General features: G+C 38.8%; 1 protein-coding gene across 1 annotated transcript in view; it reads right to left on the minus strand.

Annotated features, from left to right (window-relative positions):
* LOC107699210 (Down syndrome cell adhesion molecule-like protein 1) overlaps positions 1-22067 on the minus strand; it is a 138567-nt gene that overhangs the window by 13158 nt on the left and 103342 nt on the right. Inside the window, exons 10-21 of the mRNA XM_016500407.1 lie at positions 19937-20218; positions 18967-19086; positions 18689-18865; positions 15991-16196; positions 14791-14887; positions 14487-14615; positions 13550-13717; positions 12983-13053; positions 12546-12786; positions 9683-9829; positions 8154-8309; positions 5474-5613 (exon numbers count right to left, since the gene is read on the minus strand). Of these exons, the coding sequence (XP_016355893.1) occupies positions 5474-5613; positions 8154-8309; positions 9683-9829; positions 12546-12786; positions 12983-13053; positions 13550-13717; positions 14487-14615; positions 14791-14887; positions 15991-16196; positions 18689-18865; positions 18967-19086; positions 19937-20218 (1934 nt within the window). The remainder of the gene's footprint in view (positions 1-5473; positions 5614-8153; positions 8310-9682; positions 9830-12545; positions 12787-12982; positions 13054-13549; positions 13718-14486; positions 14616-14790; positions 14888-15990; positions 16197-18688; positions 18866-18966; positions 19087-19936; positions 20219-22067) is intronic.

A 22067-nucleotide genomic window follows, 5' to 3' on the forward strand; every position in this document is an offset into this window, starting at 1 on the left:
AGTGAGTGAGGAGCGTGGATGGAGAGTGCGTGACGGCGGTGTGAGGTACGAGTGTTTGAAAACTTTTTCTACCCTTTTCTATCTCTGTTTTTTTGTTTATATTAGTTATATTGAGTTTTTGGTATTATTAGTGAGAGAAAGGTGTTTATTTCAGGGGAGTTTTTACTCCCAGTCTGTATACTGGGAGTATGGCAGCTCCATGTGCAGAGAGTTTGGAGTTTCTAACGAGATGTCATGCTGTGAAAATCGATACTACTGTTAGTATAGAAGAGTGTAGTTTAGCGGTGAGTGTAGTAGTTGGGCATGATAATGTTTTATCCGCGTCGTGAATGAACAGCGTGGTTGTTTTGTTTGCTAAGATGATCGAACTGGCGAACTTGTTAGTAGAGAGTGGTGTAGAGATTGGTGGTATTTTTACTTCAATGTTACCTCTTTCTACACCTTCAAAGAGAGTAACACTATCTAATGTGCCGCCATTTATTAAGAACGAGGTTCTAGTTGGTATGCTCTCTAGGTATGGAAAACTGGTCTCTTCAATAAAGATGATTCCAATTGAAAGCAAGTCTTCTTTGTTGAAACATGTGGTTTCTCTCAGACGTTATGTCTATATGGTACTGAAAGATAACGTGGAGGAACTTGATTTGACTCTTTATTTTCGTCATGATGAATTTAATTATGTGATTTATGCCACAACAAATACAATGAAGTGTTTTGGTTGTGGTGAAAATGGACACCTTATTCGTGCTTGTCCAAAAAGAGTGGAAAATGCAACTGCACCAATTGTTGCTTCAGAAAATGTAGCTGAAATGCAGAATGATATCGCTGCAGTTGTTGAGGAGATGCCGGGTCCAAGTAGAGTGCCAGTTGTTGCAGAAACTGTGAAAAATAGTTCAGAGTTTCTGGAAGGATAAATGGTTGAGAAAGACAGGATAGTTGCAACTGGGATAGAAAAGGTGAGAATTTCTCTGAGATCAGGACAAACAGCAGGTGAATCAGATGAATCAGAAGGTGGCAATAGTGAAGATAAGGTTATGGTAAATCCAGAAGATGAAAGTTCTGTGTTGGGAGATGAAGGATGTTTTTTTTTTAAATCCCCCAAAAAAGAAAGTTGTTGGAATGCCATGCTGACAAACAATCAAAAAGAACAGATGGTATTCATATGAGCCAGACTGACACAGAGAGCGAAAGTGACATTTAAGAGTGTAATGTCACTGCTAGTCTGCCCCAAAGTATTTTTTCTAGATGAACGTATACTGTTGGTGATATCAAATCTTTTTTGAAAGTGACGAAACATTTGAGTATTTTCCAGACATTGCACAGTTTATTGAAAAGGTAAAGATTTTCAGAAGTGAAAGTTGTTTCACCAATCAAGAGGTTTACCGTCTGAAGAAAATTCTTACGAAGTTAAGTAGTCAGTCAGGTGTGCACAGCGAAAACAGCCAGAAAGGATAACTTGGTACATCCTTTGTGTTTTTTTTTGTTTCTTTTGCTCTTTTCTTTTATCCTTAATGGGGGAAATAAATATTGCTTCCTTGAATGTTAATGGAGCAAGAGATTTTAAGAAAAGAGCTCAAGTATTTGAATTAATGAAACATAAGAAAGTTGATGTATTGTTTGTACAAGAGACTCATAGCGATGTATCTAATGCTGTAGATTGGGCTAAAGAATTTGATGGTTTAGTGATTTTAAGCCATTATACCTCCTTGAGTGGTGGAGTTGCTATTCCTATAATGCAGAAGAAATAATTAAAGGAAGGGTGTTGAAAGTTAAAGCTGTATTTGAAAAGAGCTCTTTTGTTTTTATCTGTGTATATGCTCCAACTATGGCAATTGAAAGAATGATTTTTTGTAACACTTTGGATGATGTTTTAAATGATTGTAACAATGATGATTTCTTAATGCTAGGAGGCGATTTTAACTGCACTGAAAATGTTATGGACTGGAATCATGTTGAACCACACATGCAATCAAGGAAGAGGTTAATGCAAATGATAAAATCTCATAGCATTACTGATATATGGAGGAATTTCCATGGTTTACAGAGACAGTACACTTGGGATCATGCTCATGATAATAAGATATCGCAAGGCTTGATCGATTGTATGGTTTTAAGCATCAATTAAGTATGTTTAGAGAGTGTTTAATACTTCCGGTATGTTTTTCTGATCACAGTTTGATAAAATGTGTTGTAGCAAAAAAACTATGTAAAATCAAAAAGCGCCTATTGGCATTTTAATAATAATCTACAGTGTGATTATCTTTTTAGAGAAGCTTTTAAAGAGTTTTGGAAAAATGCTAAAGGTATGAAATCTTATTTTTCAACATTACAGTAGTGGTGGGATTTTGTGAAGGTACACATAAAACAATTGTGTCTGTAATATTCTCACAATGCCACGAGAGACATTAATAGCTCAATGTGCGTGTTGGAAGAAGATGTAATAAAGTTACAAGAGTTAGCAGAGTCCACAAAAGATGCAACCTATATGGAGAACATAAAAAAGAAAAAGAGTTTATTAGCTGATATGCTAGGTTTGACAATGAGAGGGGCTATAATTAGATCCTGTTTTCAAAATGCAGAATTAATGGATGCTCCTTCAAAATAATTTCTCAATTTAGAAGAAAAAAAAAATGGTCAGAAAAAAATGTATTCATGCTTTGAGGTCTGAAAAGGGGGATTTTTTGACTAACCCCTTAGATAAATTAGAAAAAGAGCTGTACAGTTTTATAAAGACTTGTACAGAAGTGAAATTTCAGGAGAACAAGATGGTAATTATAATTATTTTTTTTTTATTTACCACAGATAACTAAAGATGCTAATGAGAAAATTAGTAAAACCTTGAGCTTAGGTGAACTTGAAGAAGCCCTTAAAAAATGGAAAATGGAAGAACACCAGGTATTGATGGTTTCACAATTGAATTTTATAAATCTTTTTGGGTAGAAGTGGGTCCAGAATTAGTATCTGTTATTAATGAGAGTCTGGTAAATGGACAATTGCCCAGAAGTTGCCGGAGATTTAAATGAAATAAAAAATTGGAGACCAGTAAGTTTATTATGTAATGATTATAAAATACTGTCTAAAGCTTTAGCAATTAGACTTGGTGTTACGAACTCCCCTGTCTAGGGTAGAGGAGAAGGAACAGATTAAATAAAAATCTTCAGAGCCCCTGTCTCCCGTCCCAGCACTGATTCAACACCCGAAACATAAATCAAGCAAAAAAGAGTTAGGAAACATATGAAAAACAGTAACAAAGAAAACGGAAGATCTTACATGGAAGCAATTAAATTCAGGAGGGGGTAATGGCCAAAATAACAAATAAAACATAGGTCTAACTATTTTAGTAAACTGAATAACCTGAACACAAAATAGCAATGCAAACAAAAGACAATACTAAACCTACCTCCCTTACTACATATAAACAGGAGAAAAAGTATATAAAACAAAAAATGGTGACCCAGGAAGGAGCCATTGATTGTTGGCTCACGACTGGACTTATCAAGTGAGATGTCTTTTGCCATACCGGAAAGGACTTTGCGTAATGCCCAGCTGACTACAATCGGTCATCTACGTATATCAAATAGCAGGAACTGCTTTTATAAATGTGACCGCGATTGCTGAGCGGTTAGAAATTAAATCATACAGCATAGTGGCAAAAGCACTTAAAAAATGGAGATCAGCCCTTACTGGTGAAGAAACGGAATTGTTGGATCAGTACTCGAAGGAGTCTATCAATTTTGATTGTAAAGACCCTTTTCAAAACTTGAGTATAACCCCCTTTTTGGGTGAGTGCAATGGTATGCTGTTGGATTGTAAATAATTGACGATTGTGGGTTCAAATTCTGTATTTGGCAAAGATTTTTATAAGAGTTGTGTTAAAGCATTTAACAATAAATCTTTGAATAATAAGTGTGACACACCATGGTGAAGTGTACTTAATCTTGATATCAATGAAAAACCAGAATGGAGAGCTTTGTACAAGTCACCATTGGTCAAAAAACTGGGGATTTACAGTGGAGAGTGTTGCATGATGTCATCGCAGTTAATGCATTTGTCTCTTTGGTAATTTCTGACATTACTGAAAATTGTCATTTTTGTTTCCATAAAGAGACTATTTGTCATGCTTTCATGCACTGTGAGAGGTTAAAACCTGTATTTGATATCTTGAAGAAGTTTTTTAATTCTTCTGATGTGACTTTTTCAATTAAATTGTTTATTTGTGGTTTTAGATATGTGAAAAAAACGGCGATTTATGCTACAAGAAAAGAGAAAAAAATGAGTAAAATGTTTGTAGTAGTTTAGAAGCTGGTTTTGTCAAATTTGTAAAATCTAGGATTTTGATTGATTATCATTATTATAGATTAATGCATGATCTTGTATCTTTTGAATCAACTTGGTTTTTAAGTGGGATTCTTTGTGAAATTGTTGAAGGAAGAGTTGTATTTTTCTTTTTAATCTTAATATTTAATTAGTGTTTGGTAATTTGTTGTATTGGTTTTTGGCATAAACTGCAATAAAAGGGGTTTTGAAAATCAAAATATCTCTCTCTCTCTTTCTCTCTCTCTCTCTCTCTCTCTCAGCATGAATCAGGTACGGGAGGTGCAGATGGGAGGGGTGGAGCGCTGTAACGGATATTAAAATATTCCTCCGGTGTGGAGATAGCAGTGATCCGGGGAGCGATAGAGGGAGATAATGAAAAGAGGAACAAAAGTACTCCCCGCACACTGAGTCTGACACCCCTTCCTCCTTCTCTACCTCCTCCCCCTTTCTCCTCTCACACTCATTTACATAGTAATCACCCCGTGCTCTGCGAGAGGCCGGAGAGAGAGAGAGGAGTGATTTGTGAATGAGCGAAAGAAAGGAAGAGAGTGAGCATGTGTACATCTGGACAGGTACATTAATTCAGTGTGAGAGTACACAAATTACGTGTGTGTGTTTGTCGAGGAGGTGGTTATAAATGTGATCGAGCCTGTGGGATGTGTGTGTGTGTGTGTTTGTGTGTGTGCTGTCAGCTTGTTTCCTGCCCTCCCTGATGAACAGATGAGGTTGTCTAGGCAACGTGATGAGACGCAGATATGCAAATGAGACGGGAGGGTGAGCTTGCATGCACACACTGCAGTATGAGCCTCTCATTTACACACACACACGCACACACACACATCCTGCTGATACTGCAGCACAACCTCACACATGCACAGATTAAAAATACACTCGACACAAATAGACAATATGGCGAAATAAACACTGATTTATACCTAGAATCGAAAGAAAAGTGATAGAATATAAAATCCACACATACTGTGCCCACACCCATATGAAATAAAGCACATAAGTGTAAAAAATACACAAATATTCACTTTCGTCTGCTTCAATGAACACACAAATGCAAGCATGCCTTTATTTTTGAACAAAAATACTAAACCAAGCGATGCCAACACCAAAATCAATGTTAAAAACAAGTTACCCCTTTTTGCCTCACCGGTTGGCCTGATCCAGGGCTGGAACAGTAAATTGTGTATTTTCGGATTATACCATTGGGCTTGATAGGGGGAAGCCAGGATACCACCACACTGGTGGCAGAGGATGGCACGGCTTTAATGCCCGCTGGAGGACCGGGGTCTGAAAGAAAAAAAAAATAGAGATGGAGAACTAGATTAATGTATGACAGAGGCATTGTGGGATTTACCACATTTCCCAGTGACCAAAAGGTATGCTCGTAAAACGTAAACAAAAAATGCTTTTCTGGACTTAGAAGATGTTGTCATGCAGTCGTTTTGCCTATTTAGTCAGCTGACCAAGTATACTTTGGGTTTTTCAAATATGTTAAGGTTTGCGTACAGTGTGCATGAAATGCAGTAAAGATTTTTACTAGTGCTGTCAAATTATTATTCGCGATTAATTGCATCCAAAATAAATGTTTTTGTTTACATAATATGTGTGTGTACTGTGTACTGTGTATATTTATTATGTATATATAAAGACACACACATACAGTATATATTTTGAAAATATAAGAGCCGCTGCTGTTACAGAAAACTATGACTTGGTGGCTCTCACGACAAATTTGTTAAGCGACTGTAAACAATAGAAGATGAATACGGAACTGGCTTTCTTATCTCTGTACTCTTGTATTTGGTGTTATTTGATAAACACTATAGCAAATACAAATACTGAGAGAGCAAATTAGCATTTTCATTCAGTGCCATTTTTCCATTGGTCTGAACAGACAAACCACATTCAAAAACTTAACATTCATATTGGTGTGAACAGGCCTTGAACCTTTTGTGGGGTCCAGGGCTTTTTTTTTTTAGGATTGGCCCTAAAATTCATTGAACCCCCCATCACACTTATGCCATCTTAGAAATAACCGTCTCACTTTAGTGTGTCGAGACTATTCAGGAAGAGATGGAGATTTGTAAAAAAAATAATCATCATCATCATTACTAGGGTTTAATCTAATGGGTCAATCTGTGAGGGGGTTCAGTTCTTAAAATGTGGTGACACAAACTGTTGTGATATTAATGATGATTTGACAGCATAATTCCTTACTATGAGCAGAGGGAAAATGGTCAAAACTACTGACCAAAAATTCTGGACAAGTAGCCCGTTGACAAACCAACACCACACAAATCTGTATACTCCTAAATCTAAATTCAATTAAATGAAAATGCATCTCTGTCATTCTCCAGCACTAAAACACCCCTTATTTCCCTGAACCCCTCTCAGCCCCACCAGGGAAAAGAGGAGAGACAGATATCACCCTAATCCTATCCCTACCAGTGTAAGCACAAAATTAATGTCAGCTAATCCACAAAGAATAAATCCTTCTCCTTGTGTTGGATGTAGGATCTGCTTTGAGTCACTTACCCAGACCCCCCTCCTTCAGCGTCTTAATTCTCATTAAGTGTGCTAATGCTATATCAGAGCCTAAATGTTGCCACAGCGACCGTATCCAGCAATCAAGCAATCCAGCGTCATTCTAGACCTGGACCATGTAGCACTTGCCTCCAGCTAATGTGGTTTTGTGGCAAGATTTTATATCTGACAACCTCCCCCCATCCAGACCTCATACACACAACACCCTTGAGCTTGAATAGAGACTGGGTAAAGGGGAAGTGGCTTGCACATAATGTGGCTGAGTGTTTGAATATGGGTCCACCACTGGCAGGGTTGACAGCTCATTGGAGTGTCACAATGATCTGTTATATAGATACATTTAGATACATTTGTGGTCCAAAACATAGTGAGCTGCCCATTTAAGGGATCATAAATATGCTCATTAGAAAGTAACATTAATTTGTACTTAAAGTTCCCTCAATGGGCCACATTCTAAGACAAAATCATTCATAAAGGCAGTCCCAGAAGAAACTCCATTGCAGCAAGCTCAGGAAAAAAAATATGATTGATTATAATTATCAATATCAAAATTAACAATATCATCCAAAATATTTCTGTTTCAAATAAATGCTGTTCTTTTGAACTTTCTGTCCTTCACCCCCCCCCCCCCCACAAAAAAACTGTTTTCAACATTGATAATAAGAAATGTTCCTTTAGCACCAAATCAGCATATTAGAATTATTTCTGAAGGATCATGTGACACTGAAGACTGCTGAAAGTTCAGCTTTGCCATCATGGGAATTAATTTCATTTTAAAATATATTTAAAAATAAAATTTGAATCATAATATTCTCCAATATTACTGTTTTTACTGTATTTTTTATCAAATATTTGCAGCCTTGTTGAGCATAATAGACTTATTTCAAAATCATTAACAAATCTTACCAATCCCAATCTTTCAAATGTTAATGGACCTATTGTATATCAAACTGAAAATTATCAATAAGACACTTTAGTGTTGAAATGTACTATTTTACCCAATATTTGTGTACACTGTGTAATTATATGCTTATAAGAACACTGAGATTTTAGCTTATCAACATGCTAACATTAAACTCTGTTGGATCAAATTATGAGTCAACTGTCTACATAGGGAATAGACAACAAGCTACATTCCCTGTAGTGAACAGACAACAAACCAGCTTACTAGGTTTTGAAATAAGCGTTCCGTTTTTTTTTTTCATTTTCTTTTTTTTGCATATCTGCAAATACGTTGACATACAATCAGTGGTCATGTGTACATGTGTGGTGCGTGAACTTACGGTCTTCTCTGGTCTGTATGTAGAGTACGTTGCTGCGGACGCCATCTCCTGCCTGTGTGTAGGCAAGAACCTGAATGCTGTAGTTTGTGAACTTCTCCAAGCCCTTCAGCTCCACCTGCTCACGAGTGGTAGTGATGTTCTGCATCTCTCCCCATTCTGAGAGACGTGAAAAAAAATGTAATGACTCTCCTTTTTTATTGCATGATCATTTACTTACTAATAACAGCAACCAATTTGAAAACATCACATGAGGGAACACAGGAGAACATTGTTTACACATTCCACATACAAAAAAGTATTATTCAGAGGGAGTCTAAAATAGTCTGTTTTGCTGGACAAAGGGTTGCTTGTCACTGCTATAGCTATATTTAGCAGACAATGATATTTATGTCCAAATGCAAAACAAACAAAAAGTAAAAAGTTTCCCAGTGGCTCTTTGGAGATGTTAAAATACCATTTATTTTTGGACATACACCATGGTAACAGCATGCTTTTTTGAAGAACCTTGATTCCTACTAAATACAATTTAGTTCAAGGTACATATCAAAATATCATACAGTAGTTTTACCACCTGATATTGTTACTGTGCCAAGGTGCTGCCACAGTACTTTTTTTGTAAGTGACATAGCCGAATAAATACAAAAAGACCCATAGACTTGACTTTTTCTCTCAATTCTGTAGGGTATAAATAATATACCCTTACCTTGTCATTACTTTCACATTATTCAGCCCATTTATGAACCATTTTTACTGTTTCAACAAGTTGGCTCAAGTACGCTACCATTCAAATGTTTTCTGCTTTTTAAGACATTTTTATTCAGTAAACTTGTATTCATTAAAGACACATTACATTTATCAAAATTCACATTAAAACATTTAATTTTGTCATAATTTACTCACCCTCACATTGTTCTAAACCTGTATGAGTTTCTATCCTCTGTTGAACACAAAGAAAATATTTTGAAGAATGTCGGTAACCAAACAGCTGTCAGTAGCTATTGACTTCAATAGTATGGGAAAAAAATATGGAAGTCAATGGCTACTAGCAGTGGTCACCAACATTCTTCGAAATGTCGTCTTTTGTGTTCAGCAGAAGAAAGCAATTGATACAGGTTTGGAACAACACTTTGACAGAATTTTCATTTTTGAAACTATCCCTTTAAGCATGACTGTTTTCAATATTGATAATAAGAAATGTTTCTTCAGCACCAAATTAGCAGATTGATTGAATGATTTCTGATGGATCATGTGACACTGAAGACACTTTCGCCGATTTCTTAATCCACAGTTTACTCACTTTATATATAAAATACCACAACACACACACACACACACACACACACACACACACACACATATAACTGTCCACCCACAAATATACACCCTCTGTGGGTTGGACTGGCCAGCATACAGATACACGGGCGGGCAGTAGGGGGCGCTCTACGGGGACTGCGGCTAGTGAGGGAGTAACAGTAATAGCGTATAATTACTCTGAATGAGCCTAAGTGTCTGGCCCCCACAGCACCCACCTCCATCGGGGTAGAGGGACCAGAACACCACACGGTAGCCCTTCAAAACCCCATTCAGGGTCATCCGCGGGGGCTCGGACCACGTGATCACCGCCTCGTCTGATGTCACCGTAATGGCACGTACATTCTGGGGCGGCTGGCTGGGAACTGCGAGAGAAAAACGAGAGACGGTCACATAAAAGCAAAGGAAGCGGCAGGAAAATAATTCAGGCACCAATTGAAACAAGATACAATAGGTGAAGTGCAAACCAAAAATTGCAGTGAAAGAGCACAATTACAGTGATATAGTAAAATTACAGTAATATACTGCAATTGGAGCACTTGGTATGGCCCAAGAGCATCAACAACCTTGTAACTACACTCAAAATGAATGGAACAATCACTTCCCGAAGCTGAAGAGAAGTGAAACGTTACTGTTATCTAGATCTTGAGCTGTTTCACCTACTAAATGCGTTTGATTTTTTTCCGGATACACTGCAAATGTGGCGGTGGTGATGTGCCAAATTGCGTCTCTGAATAAATAATGGCACTATTGAGGGGACACAGAGCCTGTCTGTGTGACTTGCTGGGAGGGAAAAAAGCATGTGCGGACGACAGGATGAAAGGAGGGATAGAGGAGGGATAAAGCTGGCTTGGCTCTATGAGGGAGCAGCTGCAGCTGGCGCAGGAAGAGAAGGAGCGAGTAAAGGAGATGGTGTGAGGAGGGAGGGAGAGCAGAGGAGAAATGATGGTATTTGTTTGAAGAGGCCTTAGGGTCCGACTCTGTCTGGCCCTGGTGGACCACACTAAAACTGCCATTTAGAGTAGAACGGCTTGACAGAACGCTCATGAGCACAACTCGCAATAACTCTTCAACCCTGCCTGCAAAACCCAGGCTCTCACTCGCTGTCTGGATCTGACGCATAGAACAGGTATATTGGTATCTTACGGGTATATTGGCATATTGCTTTCCCCCAGCCAAAATTACTTATTTACCCTTGTGTCATTTCAAGCAAGTATGACTTTCTTTCTTCCATAAAAGTTTTTTTAAGAATATGCTGGCTGTTTTGTCAATATAATGAAAGTGAATGTGAATTGTCTGTATAATTTGTGCACTATATATCTTCTGTCTAACAATAGGCTTTCTGTACAGTATGCAACAAACAGACAAAATTCAAGTCATTATGCACTGAAAATCTTGACATCCACCCTAAGTTGTCTTGGCACAATCATGAGAGAAGTAGCCATTTCTGATTCATGAACAAATCATTTGTTTGAGTCTGATCTTTTCAATGAATCATTCCAAAGAGGCCCCTGTGAAGCAAACAAAACCATCCATCTTTGGACCACTTTTCAATGGCGCCCAGATACATCAAACTGACATCAAAGACCTGGCAGTGACAAAAGCCACATGTGGTGTTGCTTCATGTCACCTACATCTGGGACAAAAATTTGCACTTGAACACATTGCAAAGAATATAGCCAACAGCCAAATATTCTATACATTCTACACCTGCATGAGAGGAAATAACTCTCTGTACCAGCATGTGGCAGTAGTCTGTATTTGTCATTCAAAAAGGAAAACCCGAAGAGCTAGGAAGGGTCTTCTATGTGTGCCCTCTTGACTATGTTTAATCACATCCATTTTCCCGGTGTCTTCTGAAGTCAATCAGTATGATCTCTCTTGCCAATGGACTCAACGGGCTGATTCAATATACTCAGTCGTTCCAACTAGAGGCAACAGTGCATAACACACCACAAAAACTAGACTCACAACAACTTGCCAACATTGGTCATTGGTTCATTTTTACTCTAGGTCGACATTTCACCAATTTTTTCCAATTTAAACTGCATCAACAGTCACCAACCAACAGCAACAGACATGTTTGACTGATGTCATATAATCATTGTGTTGCCCCTTGTCAGTGCTTGTTTTTGCTGATTGGACATTTTGAATCTTTTTTGTCAGGTATTGGAATGTCTGAGAAGTCATGTACTATAATCTGGTGACTGTCTGCATTGCCCTGGGTCTGTCGGTGCAGTGTGAATTAGCCTTTAAAGAAGATGCAAGTGAAAACACCTTAAAGTTGTAGATGGTTTTACATGGTTTCTAGCTGGTCTGGATTGTCAGTTGGCTGGATTACCAGAAAGTAGCCTGGTTTTAATCTAATAAACAATCTTGGTTAAGATGGATTTCTTTTTAGGATATTAGGGTTAGAAGAAAACTAAAACTTGACAAGAACACTATTGATGGAGGTAAAAGCAAAGTCATCTGGTGAAAAATGATGGAAGAGCTCAACAGTGGCACAAAAGGAACCCAGGAGCTTTCCAAAAATAAGAATGGAGAAGAAAGACAGTGGGACAGAAGTGGGCGGAGGGGTGGAAGGGGAAGTTGGGAGATGGAGGGAGAGATAAATGAAAGGTGTTTTGAGAGTGAGTGAGAGAGGAGTGGGAGCCGAGAGGAGGGGAGTTGAAAGCCAGAGAGAGGGATCTGGAGGAAAGATGAAAAGAGAGATGGGGAGACAATGCACTCAGCTGCAGATAATTAGATTGGGAGGAAAAGCAGTGGATCAGGGAGAGGGGCCTCGGCAGACAGCCTAATTATAATTATTTTTTCCTATGCTTGTTGTTATTACTATTATCCTTAACAGCATCAATATCGCTGACAGTGACATGCATGTGGATGAGGGCCACGGGCCAGAGTTGCCCTGTACTCACAACTCGTGCACAATCACACAAAAGAGAAATCCCCAGAGCATGACAGATGATAGATAGATAGATAGATAGATAGACAGATAGATAGATAGATAGATAGATAGATAGATAGATAGATAGATAGATAGATAGACAGACAGACAGAAAGATATACAGATAGATAGATTACCATCCTCAAGTGTTGTGGCATTGATCTCAGAGCTGGAAGGTCCAGTTCCGGCTCGGTTGAATGCCTGGACCACCACACCATACTGAGCAAACTTCTTCAAGTTATCGAGGGTGTACACCTCACTATCACCTGTGGCTTTCATCTCCACTATACTGTACTGTCCGTTACTGCCCGGTCCATTCTCCCTATAACCAATCTGATAGCCACGGATCACTCCATTCTGGAGCTCTTTCTTAGGTGCCTAAGTGGAGGGAAAAGAAAATGACATATAGTAAGAAGAGAATCTAAAACTCTAAAGCTTAGGTCTTCAACCCTGCTCCTGGGGACCCACTGTCTTGCAATTTTAAACTCTGCAGGACAGTAGGTCCCAAGGAGCAGGGTTGAAGACCTTGGGTCTAAAGTCCAAAGAATGGCAAGTTTAGGAGTCGCAGACATACCTTCCAGGTGACACGGATACTCTGAGAGGTCATTGGCTGTAAAATCACATCCATGGGTGGCCCATCAGGAGCTGTAAAAAGAGAATCACATCATATCACAAGAATATTAAAGGAATAAAAAATGTTGTCACCTCGAAGTCATTCCAAACCTGCATGACTTTCTTTTTTTTCTGTGAGACACAATAGGAGAAATTTTGAATGATATCCATTTAGTTACAATGACAGGGGACTAGTACTTTTAAGCTTCGGAAAGGGTACAAAAGGACCATAAAAGTATAATATTATTTAAGTGCTATATTCCAATTATTTTAAGTCCTATGATAGCTCAGTGTGAGAAACAGGCTGAAATTTACTGATAATCTTCCCTTCCGGTGAGCTTTCAATCATTGTGATCAAAACATTGAGTCAGTGAGAACTCGAGAACCAGATCAGTACATTACTGTGGAAAAGAGTGACCAGGAAATTCTTCAAAAATTCATCTCTTTTGTTCCACGGAAAGAAGTAAGTACAGGTTTGGAACTGCATGAGGGTGAGTAGATGTTGCCAGATCAGGGGCGGGAGACGTACGTGCTTCCTCTGTGCTGATGGTCAGCTCTTTGCTGGCTTGACTGCGTCCAATCTTGTTGTAGGAGTACATGCGAATGCTGTACACGGACGCCGGGTGGAGCTCCACTATGTTGGCCTGGTTGTTTGTGGGCGAGATCTTACGGGTGGCATGTTTCAGCTCCCACGGGTCTACAACAAGGACAAAATAACACGGATACTAGGGATGCCCGATACTGAGCTTCTGTACTCGTACTCGTACTCGTTAAAATGCCCCGATACCAAACGCCGATACCACACAGCATGTGATAAGTGCCATATTCAGACAAAGAAATGCCGACAACAGAACAACAGAACGCAGAATGGAGTTATAAGAGATTAAGGATGTCTACGAAGTATATGTATGCAATGAATATAATGTTAAACATTCAGTATTAATGTCTGTATAGCTGATGTGCGCGAGCTGATAAACAAAGCGCGCTGAGTGGATCGAGTGCGCGGCGGCGCAGATGCGCGAGCTTGTTGAGTGAATGTATCTTTCTCACAGACATCACTGGAAAGTTTGTAGTTCGGTTGGATACGTCAAAAACAAGTAAGTAAAATACTGGAAAAAGTGGTATCGGTGCATCCCTAACGGATATATTACTACATCACACCTCCATCCAGGCTGTTCGGGAACATTATGTTTGTTAGCATGCAAAGAGGACTGTTTACAGGTCAAATCACACGCATTTGAAAAACCAGCGATGCACTGAAAACTAGGACAAACGCAGATGTACAAACAGCAAAATAAGGCAATACACCCGAGTCGCAACGCCACAGAAATCCGTTCACATCCCATTCGTCTTCTCGCAGTCTGAGCTTATTCACTACATATTCTTCTGACATACAAATACATATTTAATGCACGCTCACAATGTAATTCATCCAAGCTTGAAATGGAAACAAAGCAATGCCGCACCGGATTTGTTCTTGTACTCGATGTCGTAGCTGGTGATGATGCTGTTGCCGTCGAACCGCTGCGTCCACCTCAGGTTCATACTGCGATCTTTGACCTCTCGAACCTCCAGCTCTGGGGGGTCAGGGGGTTCTGCCAACAAAACAAGTGGAAATAGACTTCAAACAGATGGAGGAGATTGAGACAGAGAGAGAGGCTGAGGAGTAAGAGGTGGCTTGGGGCCAGGAGGTAAATTATTGATTTTGTGTCTCTAGATAAAGAGTATCATGTAAGATGTGAGTGTGTTGTTCATGGCTGATTGTCTTGCCTTGCACCGTAAGCTGGATGAGCCCTCGGCCCTCGCCGTATGAGTTGATGGCGTGGCAGGAGAAAAAGACGGAATCCCCTCGCTCCGCTGGCTTCAGCTGCAGAAAGAGTAAAAGTGTTCAAGAGAAGAACTTGTTTTTCTCTTTTACTCATTTTGAGGCCCACTTCATGTATTGTTGTACAATGTACAAGTGTCACTTGGACAAAGGTACATAGTTTGGCATTAAGGTAGGGATGCTGGATGACTGGCTGTTTGTACTCACTACTATGTTATGTTGGAGTAATTATGTAAATTAGTTTGTCCTTGTGAACTCTTGTTTAGAAATCTTTACCTAGTGTTATCTTTTTATTTAAAGCTGACCGGTATATTTTTTTCGAGGGTAAAAGGGCTTTTTCTAGTTTAATGTATCTAATAATAATAATAATAATAATAATAATAATAAATACAACCTTTCATATATAAAAAGTGATTTGCAAGTGAAAATACGCTATAATTTATTGAAAATAATTGAACACACAAATCAATATATAGAGCGTGTCAAAATATAAAATAATGTATTATTATTATTACTATTATTATTAATAATAATAATAATAATAATAATAATAATAAAGATTGGATTATAAAACAAAACCAACAAACAAATAAATAAATAGATACAGATAAATGGGCTTTACTAACTAACTAACTAACTAAATAAATAAATAAATGCTTCTCAGGTCAGAATATAAAATCATTTTAGAGTGAGTAAACAAAAAACAAGCACATACACAAACAAACAAGTAAATGCTTAACGTGTTTCTCAGGTCAGAATATAAAAATTTTAGAGTGAATAAACAAACAAACAAACAAATAAATGAATAAACAAATAATTAAATATAAACAAACAAATACAGCTAAATAGGATTTACAGAATGAATGAATTAATGAATGAATACATGAATGAATGATATATAAATAAATGCTCAGTGAGCTTCTCAGGTCAGAATATAAAAATAATTTTAGAAGTGAGTAAACAAACAAACAAGCAAACAAACCGCAAGACCAAAAATAAAAGTTTAGAAAAAAAAGGTGAAAGTGTATACTACTGTAAACCTGTTTGGAAACATTTAGGCAAGCCTCTTCCTTTATTCAACATTTATTGAACTCCTTCACTGACAACATACATATACTGTATGTGTGTGTGCACAGGTATCTCACCTTCAGTGTGGAGATAACTTCATCACTTTTCTCATTGGAATTGGTAGTGATGGAGTACCGAGGGTTACGGTCAGGGTCAATAACGGTGTCACCTCGCTCCCAGCGGATGATGATGGGGTACTCACCCCGGGCGGTACAGTTTAACTCCTTGTTCTGCCCCTTTATGGCCATGGTAGTGTTTGGGTGGGATGTGATCATAGCTGGAACTGCACAAAAAGAAGGTATAGCAGGACAGGAGGTAAACATGTGAAGGAAAAAAATGAATTTAAAAAGAGGCAGAGGTCAGTGTGACTTTAACCCGACACCTGCCGTTCTTGTGACATGGGGCAGTGAGCGTTAGCGTGTCTCTCTTCAACTCCTCAATCACTTTTTCACACTCTCCCGCTTGCTCATTCCCCCCCGAGTAACTCTTCTCTAGTGCTGCCACACACACACACACACAATATCGATCTGAAGAGGGTTCCGCTGTTTTGTTTTCATCACTTATTCATTCCCTCCCTTCCAACGAGTGAAACGGATAGAATTGAGGGAGGCAGAACAGAGGAACGATTCAATCAATAACACCAACACTGAATCAGAGAGCACGAGAGGGAGCGAAAAGGAGACAGATCCACTGTTAAAAAAAAAAAAAGTAGGATGCCATAAACACAGAGCCGCATGATATCCACAGGCTTTGCATGAAAATTTAAAACCATGCTCTACTATCTCGTTGAATAACACTGCATAACTTAAGTACATGTATCATAGCAATCCTACTATTACTGTCCTGAGGTTACAAACACAAGAGCATTTCTTTTCTTTTTTATTCAAGAACACTACATTACTTTTGAGGGATTATTCAGTCATTATTATCATTAATAATGATCAAAGTCTATTTTGCCCCAGGAAGTTTGTAGCATAGATTTTTGCATAAATTGTCAGCAGACTTATGCCGTAAAATTTCGTTCTCAGTAAATGGAATGGTAGTAGTTATCGTACTAAGTGATTTATATGGGTCATTCTTATTTATGGTTTCATGTCCATTGATGATAATAATATATCAGTTTCTTAAGAAATAACTTATTTTGACACGTGTCAAGTACAGTTATAAGCATATATTTGTAGTATTTATTTTAATTTTAATAAAATAACATGGTCTGAATAATATCATTTTAATTACAGTAATAAAGATAGTTTAAGCATTACATAACATTAATTAGAATGAGACTAATTTGCATTACATTAATGAGAAATTGAGGTGAAAATATAAAATAAACTAAAACAACATAAACAAATAAAATTAAATAAAATTAAATAAAATACATTCTCTTTTTCAAATACACCTCTTAGCACATTTCTTAAGATTTAACTGGGTAGAATATTCTGGCTGAGTGTAAATGAATACACCGGTGGATGAGGTTTGTTTAAATGTGGTCAGGACAGTAACTCAGGCCTAGGGCAGTGTTGCGTGGAAGGGAGTTTTCTGCACTCTACATTATGTGAAGGATCAATTATATGGATTTGGACAGAACAGATCGTGTGTCCGATTTAACGATCAGTCATGAGATGGCCTTACGGATTTGTTGTAATGTTCTATTAATCTAAATGAGCTGGGCACACTTGAATCTGTTGTTTTGGTACTCTTATTGAGAGCTGTTCTCACACACACACATACACATGCAAGCAGTAACTCCTGGCAATTCTAGCTACTATATAAAAAAAGTCAAAGGCTTCTTGTATTTCTTGCCTCAGTGTGACTGATATATCATAAGCTGGGTCATTAGTTTGAGTGACAAAGTGTGACAGGTGCAGGTGTGTGTGCGTGTGTAGAGGTGGTGTGTTGTGTGTGAGTCTGTGTCCACTCAAGCATCTCGAACCCTTCCCGCAGGCATCAGTCTGAGACGTGAAAGCCCATCTGAGGGCCATTCTTAAACAAAGACCTCAAACACACCATCGCAAACCATCCCAAAGGCTGCAGGTCAAATCGCATCCGAAAAATCCTCACATCTACTGTGACTGGAATTCAAAAATATGGCTTTATTTGTATGTCATGGTTTAATGAGAGATTTAACTATTATGGAATTTCTTATATTCAACAGCTATGCCCTGAAACCTGTCTACCTAGAGAACATGTCTAGGCATAAATTAGGCAGCATTCTAAGGTACCTTGTTTAGGTCAAAAGCAGTACTGTATGCATCCTTCACAAGTGAGAAAATCTCAGAATTTGTGTTCAAGATTTTGAATGGAATCAAGGGAAATTCAAATTTCTTAATATATAAACTCTGAAAACAATTGCTAATTCGAAATATTTAAACAATTTTAAGAACTTGAATTTCCTCTAGTATTAGTGTATTTTTTACACTTTTTTTACAGCAAGTATTGAGACTTGAGCTTATTAAAATATCAATGTCAAAATGTACATATTATATTTTCTATGTAAAAGTGGGTACGGTCATTTGTAACTTGTAAATGTTCAAGGCTCTTGGGGTCAGTCGTTTCCGGTTATTTTAGTCTTTACAAAAACAGTCTGTTAAATGATTAGTTCACTTCCAGAATAAAAACTTACTGATAATTTGCTCACCCTCATGTCATCCAAGATGTTTGTGTCTTTCATTCTTCAATCGAAAATAAATTAACATTAAAAAAAAATTTCTATCGCATCACTGTGAAAACCCCTTTTTGGAACCTTTATTTTTAAAAGTGTAGAGCCTGACATACTTTTAACAGTGAGCATCATGCTCTTGCTGATGTCGGACCCCACTCCGTTGCTGGCCTGACACAGGTAATATCCCCGGTCTTCCTCTAAAACATGGCGGATCAGCAGAGATCCGTTGGACAGGATCTGGATGCGACCTGTCAGTGGAACTGGATGGTACTGCTGAGGGTTCCCTATACCTTCAGAATCAAAATGAAGACTTATCATCTGCTCATGACAACTTGAAATGTATGTTTTGGACATGCAGTGACAAAAAAAAAATTAATAAATAAAATATTACCTTTGGCATGCTTCCAGACAACTTTGGGAGGAGGGTACCCTTCCACAGAGCAATTCAGAACTTCGGACTTGCCGTAGATACCATCTTGGTTATTGGGCTGAACCCGAAAACCAGGGGGAACTACAACAAAGAACATACACAGTTTCAGAAGAGGAGATACCAATAAAGTGGTTTGCCAAGTAGGACAAATTGTTGGTCCAAGACCAACATTAGGTCAAACAAACATAGTCCTAACCCTATCGCCAATCTTAACACCAACCCTAAACTAAATAAATAGGGGCTTTCGCACCACATAGTTCTAGGAACTAGCCAGCATGGTGGTTCCTATATAACCGATTTCCCTCTCGGGCCATTTTCTTGGTTGCATTCGCAGCAGCAGCAGGAACTCTAAAGTGGCCGACAGCGACGTCTTTATTCATGGCATTTACAAACGTCAACAACTGGTGAATGTTGGACACCATGATTGGAGCAGTTTTTGTTGTGTGTTGTGGATTTCGTGATAACGGAGATGAAATGTAAATGCACAATTTACAAGAGCATGAAAATCTGACTAAATCTCCTATGACAACTTGGAGCATTACATTTCATCAAGGCTGAGAAAAGAACATAACACTGCAGACAACAGGCAAGTAAATGCCATTATCGCTGTTTTCCGTGTTCATGAAATAGTTATTTTTACACGGCTTTTTACAAATGGCGGGTTGCCGGTGTTTCGTATGCGTTTGACCAATCAGGGGACACTTACGTCACTGGTAGTTCCTATAGAACTCTTTTAGACCCTACTCTGAAGTAGGAGCTTATTTAGTTCTCCAAACGGAGTTCCTAGAAATAAATACATTATGAAAATACACTCTGAAAAGGTTCCTCTGGTGCGAATGCCCCTAATCTGGTCCAGAAATGGTCTTAAATGGTGAAATCATGCTGAGAATCCTGTACTACATTGCCATAAAACCCTCACTCTCTTGCTCACCTGTTACTATGAGTTGTCTCTCTGAACTGACAGTTGCTGCATCATTGCTGGCAATACAGGTGTAGTTTCCATTGTGCTCCAATGAAACTTTGGAGATCTGAAGGGAGCTCATGAACTCCTTGGTTTCAATGGTGACTCCTGATGTTCCTGACACGATCTCCTGCCCGTCCTTCCTCCAGGTGATCCGGATTGGCATGTCTCCGGAAGACACCACGCAAGCTATGTACATCAGCTTACCGATGGAGGTGGGAGGGAAGTCAAAGGGCTGGATGAGGGGAGGAACTGATGGAGGAAAAGAGCAAGAGATCTTCAGTGTCAAATGCTTCATGGTCTCCAATGTTGTACTGACCCCCGTCACCTTCCAAAAATGGACACGCGCATACACGCTCACACACATCCCACCCCTCCAGCCCATAATAGCTGCTCTAATTAGAGCCCAATTGGCATGGGGAATAATGGCATTGCCATGGAAACAGAGGTGGGGGGCTCCATCGGAGACATCTGGGGGATTTAATCTGGGGCTCGTTAAAATTCAGCTAATTAAATCAGAGACATGACAAGACAAGCAGCACACTATACTGACTTCACACTGGAGTCAGTGTTCTGTTGTACCGGTACACACATACACTACACACACGCATTCATGCAAACGCACACACTAGACCTCGCTGTCTTTGTACAGGGAGCTGTAACCCCTTGTATGGACACGCATGGTGAAGTGAAGATTCAAAACCCAACATCAGAGCGACCTCCCTTTCATTTACATGAAAATTAATTAATTTCATTCACTTTCATTTCATTACATACTGAAAATAACACCCCCAGACACATACACATGCTAAGTACACTGGGTAACTGATGAATGGTTGTAATGTTGCAGAAGGCCTGTAATCCTGTTAATCAGAGGCTATTAGTGCTGTGCTTTCTCTCAGGGTCTTTGTGCCAGGGGAGGGGGAAGACCATCCTCAACCTTCACCAGCCGCCTATACAGCTTAAATATACTCTTGTTTGAAGGCAACACACACTCCATTTACCAAAACACACCCACTCTGCCACAATAAACTACTACACTTTTCTTTTCAGAAGAATTAAAAAAAAAAAAGTATTGTAAAGTGGGCATATTTTTTTTATTTTTGATTAAAGAAGCATGTTTTCAAGAAATGCCAAACCTCAAATGGAGGGTTCTTTTGTTTTTGGAAATCCTCCATAAAATCAAGATACCCTGCTGACTAGGCTCAAGTCCAAAAATCCTCTCAGGGTGCCCTCTTCACACCAAATCCAATGTTACTAAATGACATTAAAAAATAAAGTATTTGCAGTTTTCACACTAAAACAATTTGCTTCAAGCCTATTGTTGAATTTTCTAATTTAATTTAATAATAATAATTTATGCATTTAGCAGACACTTTTATCCAAAGCGACTTACAGTGCATTCATGCTATACATTTTTTACCAGTATGTGTGTTCCCTGGGAATCGAACCCACGACCTTTTGTGCTGCTAACGCAATGCTCTACCACTGAGCATTATTTTTAAGTTAGTTAATATTATAGTTAAAGGGGTCATATGATGCGATTTCAATTTTTCCTTTCTCTTTGGAGTGTTACAAGCTCTTGGTGCATAAAGAAGATCTGTAAAGTTGCAAAGACTAAAGTCTCAAATCCAAAGAGATATTCTTTATAAAAGTTAAGAGTCAACCATGCCTACCTAAAACGCCTCGTTTAAACACGCCCCCACATGTCTACATCACGATGTGGGAAGATTTGCATAACGCCGCCCAAATGTTCATGCAAAGAAAGAAGGCGTAATTTTTATTCTCTCTGTAGTATTGTTGTTGCTGCGGCCGCCATGTCGTGAAGACGCTGTGTGTTTTGTTGTGAAAGCGAAACTGCTTTGTTTGGCCTTCCAAAAGAGGACAATATCCTCCGATATCCAATACATCAACTTCGCGCTGTGGATCGCCGGATCAGCTTTCAACATGAATGAAGTGGAGTTCAGCCCTGGGGTCGTCACATGTGGTTGCCGGCCGAATCTGCCGGCTGCACCGTTCTCAAGCCCGCCGGCCTCCGCTCACTCAAGCCCGCCATGTGTGACGCCGTGTGTTTCGTTGTGAAAGCGAAACTACTTTGTTT

This window comes from Sinocyclocheilus anshuiensis, unplaced genomic scaffold (genome assembly GCF_001515605.1).
Source record: "Sinocyclocheilus anshuiensis isolate Anshui unplaced genomic scaffold, SAMN03320099.WGS_v1.1 scaffold242, whole genome shotgun sequence".
Taxonomy (NCBI): domain Eukaryota; kingdom Metazoa; phylum Chordata; class Actinopteri; order Cypriniformes; family Cyprinidae; genus Sinocyclocheilus; species Sinocyclocheilus anshuiensis.